Here is a 12,168-nt window from a genome sequence, read left to right on the forward strand (position 1 = left end):
GTCCGCCTTGCATACCAAGGGTCCTGGGTTTTACATGTATTCCAGATATGTTCGGAAGATTCGGAAAAGGCGTTCAACATCACAACATCATCATGTTCAACATCACTGTAAAATGTGTCTCATTAAAGACTTAAAATCGGAAAAGAACAGTGCTTGATATAAACGAAATGGACTGTGCTGTTGGCTCAAAAATAATTTTTTTATTGAAAAAATAAAAATTTTGTAACAAACTAATTTTTTCGGTGACAAAAATTTAAAATTTTCGAAGAAATTCAAAAAACTTTAACAAAAGAAAAACGTTGCGGGCATAATGAAAACATTCAACAATATTTCGATATTCATTAATTACTTTTATTTAAAAAAAAAATGTTATGTCTACACTGTCAATTTTGTTATGAGTCGGTGTTCGCTGATATTGCTTTAATTGCGAGCATAACCTCCATTTGATGCGTATTGAGTGCCACCAACACTGCCAGAGAATCCAGAAGAGGTATGATGTCCATAATGCTGAGAAGGAGTCGAGTAATTGTTAACACTAGGTGCTGAGTAATGGGTGGAGGCAGCTTGGGCGAAGCTATTGGTATAACCACCACTTCCATGGCCATGAGAAACAGGAGCAGTATATCTGGTATTGGGAGCTGAGACAGCTGGAGCTAAATACTGGTTGGAAGGTACAGAGGAAAAGGCACCAGATGAGAAGCTTCTCCCACCATTCGAAGCATGAGAGAAACCTTGAGAAGTAGGAGCTGAATAACTCACTGCTGGGGCAGAAGCGACAGGAGCCAAATATTTTCGGGAAGGAGCAACAGGAGCACTATAATGGGAAGAAGTAGCACTATGGCCACCATGGGAGAAACCTCCAGAGGAGTAATGGTTCGATTGTACTGGTGCAGAATAACTTGCAGCTGGAGCCAAGTACTGACGAGAGGGTTGGGCATAAGCTGAGGCAGATGCTTGGAAAGAATTCACCGAATGACTGGCAGGTGAGAAACCACCAGTATTACCTTGATGGGGTGGAAGATAATGGCTACTCAATTGGCCCACGGCTGAGGATACCAAAACAGCTAACGATAAAACGAATAATTTCTGAAAATAAAGAATAAAAAATTTCAATAATCAGAATTTACAAAAAAATTAAGACTTCTATACCATATTTCTGGTGTTTGAGTTCTATATGATTGAGTTCTAATCCAATGGATAAAGCACCTGTAACTGATATCATTTTCACAGATTTTGCTAAATTTTATACCAAAATTTTTGAAGATTTCTTAGTAACAATACAATTGTGTTACCAACTTTGTATTGGTGGATAATTATACCCAATATGGGTGTAAGTATGCTATGGCAGAAACACAAAAAAAATCTCTTCCTTGTTGTCTGGGTTCAATTTAGAGTTGAAAGTCACGCGTGTGCGCTTTTTGTTTTATTCTTCGTCTATTTTTTTTTTTGCTATTTAATGAAGTTTTGTTAAAAAAAATATTTTTTTTGTTTTTCTTCGATTATGTTTTGTCATAATTAAGACATATTATTGAAATACAATTATAAATAATTTGTATTGCCACTTGTAATACCTTTTATGGGATATGTTCATAATATTGCAAAACGTTTTGTGGGGATTCCCATAATGTCGAAGATATCTTTTATAACATATACCGGCGAACATGTTTAAAAGTATCACCTACATGTTTTAGCGAACAATTTTACAGGCCTCGAAAATTTTCCACGAATTCTCCATACAAATGATTTACTTTACAACGACGACGGATAAACAAATTTATGGTAATAGCAAACATTATTTCTGGCCCCTTTACCACATTTTCAAGCTTGAAAAACTACACAGAAAAAAGTCTGTTGTTAAACAGATGCTAAATAGAGGTATGCACGTGACTCGAAATTATCGTGACTAGAGCTCGATCGAAGCGGTTTTTTTGGCCGTAGCCGATATTCGGCAAAAAATGCATTCTTTTAGAACTAAAAGACTTTTTAGTATTCAAAGTTTAGTAGTTTGATATTATAATGACAATCAAGGATTTTTTTATAAAATGTTTTCCATTTTATTTGTACTGGGTGTTTTGACCGAGGCAAATTCAACACTGTGACAATTCGATGTGAAATAAATTATTCAAAAAGCCTCGGCTTCGGTTAATCGCCCTCTTGCCGGGACTTTACAAAATATACTTTGAATTATTAATCAAATGTAATGTAATGGGCCAGTAGGGACCCTTTAGGCCAGTAAGGACCACAGCGAGTCAGTAGGGAACCCAAAGTTTAGGTGTTCGAGATGCTGGTCAGTAAGGACCATGTTGAGTCAATAACGGCTCTGCGGATCAATAAGTTTCAGCAAATATAAACAGATGGGCATAAGCGTAGGAAGGCCTCTGGGGGGGCTTAGACCCCCCAGAAAAATTTTAGCCCCCCCCCAGAATTTGAAAATCTATTTACGATTTTACATTTTTATAAATTTTATAATAAAAATTTGTGCGTTGTACGAGTATATAGTACAACGCACAAAGTTCCACTAAAGACTTTCATGCACAATCGAATTACTTGGGTTGTGGTAGAAGTCTGATATTTATGAAATAAAGCTGTGGTTGAACTTATGATTTAGTTGAATAAAAAATAGTAATTGATATTAAAACTATTCTTTCATAAATTAATATCTTAATAATGCTGCAAAAAAGCGTCGCCAAAAAAGAAGTGAAAATGTTCTTTTTGGGGCTGGAAGTGGTACAAAATTGGCGGAGAAGCGATGAATGTAATATGAACTTGTCCTAGAACGAATGTCCACCGTTTCAACAACCGTTGCAATGAATTTGCATCACGTCTTAAGGTGTGATCCGAATTCAGTGTTTTGAATGTGAATTAAAAATTTTGTGATATTTTCCCAAATAAATAATTTTTATACTTTTTTATGATTTTTAATGCATTCTAACGCATGTTTGAAACGTTTTCCCTCGAATATTTTCATATATTATCGATTTTTCAATAATGGATTTAACATTTTTGTTGCAAAATTTGAATAATTTGTACCATTTTATTTATTCTTACTCTTTTTTTTAACTATTTGAAAAAAGAAAGCAAAAAATTACGCATTAAAATATAAAAAAAATGTAGTAAAAAAACTTCCTGTGTAGTTAAAATAGTTAACTTCTTTTTGAAGATATTTTTGGAAGTGCTTTTAAAGTTGTGCCTTTAGAACAACTCCCAATTTTTTGCTGGGAAAAGTGTGGAACTATCCTACAGCAAATGGATCAACCACAGAACTGGTACAGGACTAGTCCCTGGTGTGTATGGACCAGTCCCAGTTCTGATCAAAACGTATGGAAGGGACCGTCCACTTTAACATGGGTTTGTCATTGACGGAGTAAACTTACATTTTAGGACGCGTCTTGGACTCATCCCAAAGGACACGTCCTGGGACAATCATCAGTCTCAATTTTATGAAATAAAACATTAGTTGAACCTATAAGTTCAGTCTATAAAGTTTTAGCTAGGGGGGCTATAGCCCCCCCTAGGAAAATTGTCTAGCTACGCTAATGCAGATGGGTCAGTAGGGACCCTATTGAGCCAGACAAGGTTTAAAATTCCAGATGTCAGAGACAGTAAGAGGGCATCATGTGTTTTAAAATGGGCCAGAAAGGACCCCCTGGGCCTTTAGGTCAGTAAGGGCCACCGCGAGACGATAGGGACTCCCGCAGTTAGATGAATATAAAAGGCTCAAATGTATAGCAATATAGCTGAAAAAATAGAAGGCAACAACCCTTGGCTCAACAACCTTATTGTCCAACTTAAGTATAGTGTCCTTTATGGCAGGATGTTATCAATTTAGATAACGAGAGCAATGTACACCGAGTTATAGTTTCTACACAAAACGTTAAGTGGATTAAATAATTCATAGTTATGTCTACAAAAGTCAGTCTTTAAGAGTACAAAGTTTCTAGTTAAACGATTAGGAACATTATAGCAAATTTTCGAGGTTAGGTAGTGTGGATCAATATCTCCATTAATAAGTTTAGTGAGAAATACAATATCATGCATAAACCTTCTACTCTCTAGAGAAGGAAGATTAACAAAAGACGGCTAGAATAAGGAGGTAAGTCATATAAATTATTCCAGCCAAGCCCTCTCAAAGCAAAAATAAGAAACTGCTTCTGGACAGATTCAATGCGATCAATAGAACAGCGATAACTTGGTGACCAGACAACGCATGAGTACTCCAATATCGGCCTAACCAGAGTCGTAAAGAGCCTTTTCGTCAAATAAGGATCAACAAACTCCTTAGACCATCTCTTAATGAAACCCAAAACACCCTTACCCTTATTTACACATTCCTCAGTATGAGAACCAAAGTCAAGCATGGAATCGAACAAAACGCCTAAATCATTAAATCTATGCTCATTCTCTAGCTTATTGTTCCCAATACTGTACTCAGTCTGTTCACAAACTCTACGAGAAAAAGTCATCTTCTTACACTTTACAAGATTAAGTATCATACAATTAGAAGCACACCATTCGACTAGCCTTTCAATGTCATCCTGAAGAAGGAACGAATCTCTAGCAGAATTAAGTCAAAGAAACAACTTAACATCATCTGCGTACATCAAAATTCTCACTAATACTATAACCGACGGAAGATCGTTCAAATATAGATTAAACAGAACTGGTCCTAAGTGGATACCTTCAGGCACGCCAGATGTCACATGTATAAGCATAGATAAAACATGTATAAGCATAGATAAGGCTCACTTAGACTATTCAGTCCATTGTGATACCACAGTGGTGAACTTCTCTCCTATCACTGAGCGCTGTCTGATTCTATGTTTAGCTCAATGACAAGGAATCTACTTTTTATAGCCGAGTTCGAACGGTGTTCGACATTGCGGTGAAACCACTGAGAGAAGCTTTAAAATACTCAGAAATGTCATCAGAAGGGATCATTCATCGTTGAAGAACATGTTGGTGTTCGGTCGAAACTGGTCTTTAACCCACGACCATATGTATGTATGGCGGGCATGCTAACCATTGCACCACGTGGTGGTGAATTGTGAAAGATGATCAATTGTGAATTTACGCGCATGAGCCCGTGTTCGCCGGTAAATGTTATAAAATATATCTTGGACTTTATGGGAATCTCCACTAAATGTTTTGCAATATTATGAACAAATCCCATAAAAAACGTATTACAAGTGGCAATACAAATTATTTAAATTTTAATTCTATAATTCGTCTTAATTATTAACAAGTATATACGGCCGTAAGTTCGGCCAGGCCGAATCTTATGTACCCTCCACCATGGATTGCGTAGGAACTTCTACTAAAGGCTGTCATCCACAATCGAATTACTTGGGTTGCGATAACACTTGCCGATGGCAAGGTATCGTAAAACTTTTTAACACTGTCTTCTAAATTGTAAGTTAGTCCATAAGGGGTATATGTATATTAAACAAAAAAAAGGCCGATTAAATACGTATATAATTCAGTTTGACAAAATTTTCTATAGAAATAAAATTTTGACAAAATTTTCTATAGAAATAAAAACTTGACAAAATTTTCTATAGAAATAAAATGTTGACAAAATTTTCTATGGAAGCAAAATGTTGACAAAATTTTCTATAGCAATAAAATTTTGACAAAATTTTCTATAGAAATAAAATGTTGACAAAATTTTCTATAGAAATAAAATGTTGACAAAATGTTCTATAGAAATGAAATGTTGACAAAATTGTCTATAGAAATAAAATGTTGACAAAATTTTCTACAGAAATAATTTTTTTACAAAATTTTCTATAGAAATAAAATTTTGACAAAATTTTCTATGGAAATAAAATGTTGACAAACATTGCTATAGAAATAATCTTTTTACAAAACTTTCTATAGAAATGAAATTTTGACAAAACTTTCTATAGTAGTAAAATTTGACAATTTTTACATGGCTGTTAGAGGCCATATACTAACGAAATGTACCAAATTTCAACCGCATCGGATGACTTTGTTCCTCCAAGAGGCTCCGGAGGTCAAATCTGGGGATCGGTTTATATGGGAGCTATATATAATTATGGACCGATATGGACCAATTTTTGCATGGTTGTTAGAGACCATATACTAACACCACGTACTAAATTTCAATTGGATCGGATGAATTTTGCTCATCCAAGAGGCTCCAGAGTTCAAATTTGGGGATCGGTTTATATGGGAGCTATATATAATTATGGACCGATATGGACCAATTTTTGCATGCTTGTTAGAGACCATATACTAACATCAGGTACCCAATTTCAAACGGATCGGATGAATTTTGCCCCTCCAAGAGGCTCCGGAGGTCAAATCTGGGGATCGGTTTATATGGGAGCTATATATAATTATGGACCGATATGGACCAGTTTTTGCATGGTTGGTAGAGACCATATACTAACACCACGTACCAAATTTCAATCGGGTAGGATGAAGTTTGCTCCTCCAAGAGGCTCCGGAGGTCAAATCTGGGGATCGGTTTATATGGGAGCTATATATATTTATGGACCGATATGGACCAATTTTTGCATGGTTGTTAGAGACCGTATACTAACATCAGGTACCAAATTTCAACTGGATCGGATGAATTTTGCCCCTCCAAGAGGCTCCGGAGGTCAAATCTGGGGATCGGTTTATATGGGGGCTATATATAATTATGGACCGATATGGACCAATTTTCGCATGGCTGTTAGAGACCGTATACTTAGACCACGTACCAAATTTCAACCGGATCGGATGAATTTTGCTGCTCCGGAAGGCTCCGCAGGCCAAATTTGGGGATCGGTTTATATGGGGGCTATACGTAAACGTGGGCCGATATGGCCCATTTTCAATACCATCCGACCTACATCAATAACAACTACTTGTGCCAAGTTTCAAGTCGATAGCTAGTTTCGTTCGGAAGTTAGCGTGATTTCCACAGACGGACGGACAGCCGGACAGACGGACGGACGGACGGACATGCTTAGATCGACTCAGAATTTCACCACGACCCAGAATATATATACTTTATGGGGTCTTAGAGCAATATTTCGATGTGTTACAAACGGAATGACAAAGTTAATATACCCCCATCCTATGGTGGAGGGTATAAAAAGCATAATCGAAGACAAAAAAAAAACAATCAGATCTATATCCATATCGGTCTAGAATTATATGTAGCCCCCAAATTTCATACTAACAGAAATGCAGTAAGATCGGGTAATACATCTTAATTTGAAAGTCGAGGACCATTGCTTAATATTTAAGTGTATTATGGCAAAATTTGTGAAAATCGGGTGATACATGGATGATTTTTTGCAGGCTTAATTTATGCTAAAGAAGATTACATTTTGCCAACTTTGAGTAAGATCGGTGAATAAATAAGGCTATTATGGCCAAATTTTGGAAAATCGGGCGATACGTATATATGGGAGCTATATCTAAATTTGAACTGATTTCGAAGAAATTTTGCGCAATTGAAGGGTAATGAAGTAGATTACGTGGTGCCAAATTCGACGCCAAGCGGTTAGTAAAGAAGCTCGATCTGACCCCATTTATCGAAATCGAGAGATACATATACATGGTAGCTATACACACAAAAAATATTTTTTAGATTTTAGAATTGATCCGCATTAAAATTTTTTGATTTTGTAAAACAAAATAGATTTAAATTTTAAACCATACCTTGTGGTGCTCTTCTTCGAAACCGTGTAAAAGTTGCCGGATTTGCCATCAGGCCTGCTGCAAGAGAATTTGGGTGTGCTTCTATTCTTAATTTGTAATTTTGTAATTGGTGTAGTATTTCTTCCTTAACTGTTCTCATAGCTCAGCTCCTCAAGTAGTCGCTTGTTTTGTTATGTATTGCGGTGCTCCGGATATTTTCCTCAGAGTTTTTGACTGAAATTGTTCCAGTATTTTTATTGTAGTATTTGAAGCAGTTCCCCATAATTCGATTTCATACGTCCAGACAGGTTTTATGATACATTTGTAGAACTTTATCTTCAAATGAAATTTTGGATGGCGGCCCAATAAGAAACTTCATCTTATTGACCTGAATATCGAGAGCTTTCCTTTTTGTTTTTATGTGGGTAGTCCATTTCAGTTTTTTGTGATTATGAGTCAATCAATGTAGGTTAGGTTAGGTGGCAGCCCGGTGTATCAGGCTCACTTAGACTATTCAGTCCATTGTGATACCACATTGGTGAACTTCTCTCTTATCACAGAGTGCTGCCCGATTCCATGTTAAGCTCAATGACAAGGGACCTCCTTTTTACAGCCGAGTCCGAACGGCGTTCCACATTGCAGTGAAACCACTTAGAGAAGCTTTGAAACCCTCAGAAATGTCACCAGCATTACTGAGGTGGGATAATCCACCGCTGAAAAACTTTTTGATGTTCGGTCGAAGCAGGAATCGAACCCACGACCTTGTAGGCGGGCATGCTAACCATTGCACCACGGTGACACCCTATGTATGTTTTATGGGTTTTAAAATCAATACAAATTTTACTAATGTAGTTTAAAATTTCCAAAAATTCAAGAATTTTGAACTTCATATGGCGCTAAAGATATTTTTACAAATTTTAGCTCCAATTTCTGCTTTAAAAATATGAAATTTTCTTCCACAAAAATTTTTATTATTAACATACAGAAATGTTGGTCTAGCATCTGGTAATGTCCGTCCGTGTGTCTAGGCAGCCCTAGCCAGCACCAATCTGTTCGAATTTAGACTACTCAATTGTGGAATCTGCAGGAATATCTTTAGTTGTTGTTCTTTCTTTTGTATATGTTTCCCAACGAAATAATACTTTTGATTTACATTTTTAAAAATATAACATTTATTAATTTATTTAAGATCACAATTTGACTAAAATTTGTGGGTACCATCTAGTGACGGACATAACCACCATTGGCGGCATATTGAGTGCCGACAGAGCTGCCGGAGTAGTGAGCGGCAGGGGCAGAGTAGCTGGCAGCAGGGGCAGAGTAGCTGGCAGCAGGGGCGGAGTAGCTGGCAGCAGGGGCGGAGTAGCTGGTAGCGGGAGCAGAATAGCTAGCGGCAGGAGCGGAGTAGCTAGCGGCAGGAGCGGAGTAGCTAGCGGCAGGAGCGGAGTAGCTGGCAGCAGGAGCAGAGTAACTAGCAGCAGGAGCAGAGGCAGCTTGAGCAAAACCACTGGAACTTCCACCGTATGAGTAGCCACCGCTGTGACCATGAGAAGCAGCAGGAGCAGAGTAACTGGCAGCTGGAGCAGAAGCAGCATGGGCAAAACCACTTGAGTGGCCACCGCTATGACCACGAGAAGCAGGAGCAGAGTAACTGGGAGCTGGAGCAGAAGCAGCATGGGCAAAACCGGTTGAGTGTCCGCCGCTATGACCATGGGAAGGAGCAGGAGCCGAATAGTGGGCAACTGGAGCAGAAGCAGCATGGGAGAAGCCACCGGAACTGTGGCCATAAGAACCGGATGAAGCTGGAGCAGAATAACGGGCAGCAGGGGCAGAAGCAGCTTGAGAATAACCACCGCTATGTCCACGGGAAGCAGCTGGGGCTGAATAGTGGGCAACTGGAGCTGAGGCAGCATGAGAGAAACCGCCGGAGTGACCACCCGAAGAGAAACCACCACTATGACCATGAGAGACAGCAGCTGGGGCAGCATAATGGGCAGCTGGAGCAGAAGCAGCAGGAGCCAAATATTGTCTAGAAGGAGCAGCGGCAGCAGGGGCGGCATAATGAGCAGCAGGAGCCGAGGCAGCATGGGCAAAACCTCCAGAGTGACTAGCCGAAGAGAATCCACCAGAATGACCATGAGAGCTAGCAGCAGGAGCAGCATAATGAGCTGCTGGTGCAGAAGCAGCCGGAGCCAAATACTGTCTGGATGGCGCCGAAGCACTACCTTGATGGGGTGGCAAGTAAGTGCTGCTCAAGGGACCTGCCACAGCAGAGGCAACCAAAACGGCCAAGGTTAAAACAAAGATTTTCTGCAAAGAACCATGAATGAATATCTCCCATCTTCCAGACCATTGGTAGGATCTTCTTCTACTTACCATGATGTTGGTGTTTGGTGAATAGATTCTAATCCAATGAAGGTAGTATCCAAAACTGATGTCTTACTCCAACTTAGAAGATACTTTTATACAAAACTCAAACGAAAAACAAAGAATGAGCACGAATAAATGAAAGAGAATACCCGAATTACCCCACGCCAGTATTTAGTAAACAATTAATCCAATAATCGATATAGTAAACCAGCATTGAGACAACCAGCTACCAGGCCAGTCGGCAAGTCATCCAAACTCTTCCTTAGCCTTAACAAGTCAGAAAACATGTTGCTCGTTCTTTTTTCTATCTGTGGTCTGTCATTGTCTTCGTCGCATGTTCTGGACATCTTGGATAAATTATCGTTTTGCCACCATTGATATTAATGACGAAATTTTAATTGGCCAAATCCAACATTTTGTCCGATTACCCAATAGTTTAAGTTTATTGTGTTTCAGCAAAAAAAAAAAAAAAAAACAAAAAAATTGCAAATATGTTTTTCTGGGTTTGTTAAAAACAAAAAATCGAGAAAGTAACCATTCAAGAATAGCTCACAATCTCACATAATTGGTACATGCTGATGCCATTATGGCTGAAGATGATTTGGATGTTTTTTTTTGTGTTTGCTTTGCATCAATACGAGGGTAAAAATCTGAACTACACTCTGCATATTTTTGCTAATTTCGGCTCCACTAATTGGCCAATTCGATTGTGTACTACGGATAGATTTGAAAACAAATTTCGTGATCGTTTTAAGAGCATAGAATAGAATCTCATCAGTGTCAAGATGATCGAGTGATCCATTTCAAGGTTCATTAACTTTCGAGGAGTTACTTATTCGAAATAGTAGCCTGCATATAGGTTGACTTTGATAACTATTAAAATGAATGCAACGATATTGAACAAAATAAACCAATTCAAAATTATAAAACCAACACTGAAAAAAAATTGCTTGAATGCAAAGAGTTTGACATTCCCTTAAGCAAAGATGCGACTTCTTTTAAGAAGCATTAAATCTACACTCAAAAAACCAATTTTCCTTTATTTTAGTTCATGGAATTATTGGAGAAAGTTTCCTAAACTCTAATAATTTTTTGCGTACGTTTTTAAATGAACTAAAAAACGGGAAAATGTTATACACAAATGAAGCATAAATATTTACTAAATTCATACTTCTCACAAAATAGTTAATCATTTCTTTAAATTTGTAAATTTTACTTCAAATGGGTTTTTGAACTCGATTTTTTCTTCCTTCAAACTACAAAATTTTCTTTAACAAGTGAAAAAAATAATAAATAATTTCTTGAATTTTTGAAAAATATTTACTTATAATATTTACCCTAAACCACATAGTGGTCAGGGTATAATAAAATATTGATTTTACACAGAAAAAAATTTCCATAGTTAAACTAACGCTAAATTTAACTTATTTTTATTGGAAAAAATTTATTTGCTTGTAGTTAAATTTTATTATTTTTATTGAAATTTTCCACAGCTTAATGAAATCTTACTTTTTTTAAGTATGTCCAAAAATTTTATGAACTAAACGTGAGTATAAAGTTCAATGACCGTACACATAAGTTCATTTTTAAATAAAACAAATGAAAATTTTCGTACGATTCCCAAAAATAGTAAGAATGAACTACATTATGGTTAAAATGGTCATGATTCGGCCCAATGATTTTCTTCTTTAATTTTAGTTAATTTTAGTTGATTTTAGTTAATTTGCTATAGAAGTATAATTTTGACAAAACTTTTTATAGAAATAATATTTTGACAAAATTTGCTATAAAAAACAACTTTAAAAAAATTTTCTGTCAATATTCCACTTATGTATATGACCTTAAAATAAAATTAAAAAAAAAAAATAATTTCGATTGTTCGAAATATTTCAAATAAATTGATATGGGCATTAAAATGGATCGATCTAGCCCATCTGCTAGTCTAACATTCTAGGAAACATAAAAAGATAGCCGTAATTGGAAGTTGATTTTCATTTACAATCATGCTGTACATTGATCGAATGAATAAAGCAATGGAAACTAATTTGCGTAAAAACTTGCTTAGTTACACAAATGTGAAGTGTTTTAAAAAATTTGGTTTAGCCGGAGTTTCAACTTGGGTTTCAACTTAAAAAAAATATT

General features: G+C 36.8%; 1 protein-coding gene across 1 annotated transcript; it reads right to left on the bottom strand.

Moving 5' to 3' along the window:
• Positions 1 to 329: 329 nt before the first annotated feature.
• On the bottom strand, positions 330 to 10,069 carry LOC142230960 (uncharacterized). Its single transcript, XM_075301578.1, has 4 exons — positions 10,033 to 10,069; positions 8,890 to 9,966; positions 4,158 to 4,535; positions 330 to 1,086 (listed from the first exon to the last, which is right to left on the bottom strand). Exons 1-4 carry the CDS (start codon positions 10,033 to 10,035, stop codon positions 421 to 423), a joined length of 2,124 nt encoding a protein of 707 aa, XP_075157693.1. The 5' UTR covers positions 10,036 to 10,069; the 3' UTR covers positions 330 to 420.
• Positions 10,070 to 12,168: the final 2,099 nt, after the last annotated feature.

The sequence above is a fragment of the Haematobia irritans genome, chromosome 3, assembly GCF_050003625.1.
Source record: "Haematobia irritans isolate KBUSLIRL chromosome 3, ASM5000362v1, whole genome shotgun sequence".
Lineage (NCBI taxonomy): Eukaryota > Metazoa > Arthropoda > Insecta > Diptera > Muscidae > Haematobia > Haematobia irritans.

Bases quoted from the DNA above. Each gene is read 5' to 3' on its own strand.
- LOC142230960 (XM_075301578.1), bottom strand. The intron at 4,536-8,889 runs GTCCGTCACTAG...TTCCTTCTTCAG, and splicing joins ATGCCGCCAATGGTGGTTAT to GATGACATTGAAAGGCTAGT. The intron at 1,087-4,157 runs GTCCAGAAGCAG...CTTTATTTTCAG, and splicing joins CTATTGATCGCATTGAATCT to AAATTATTCGTTTTATCGTT.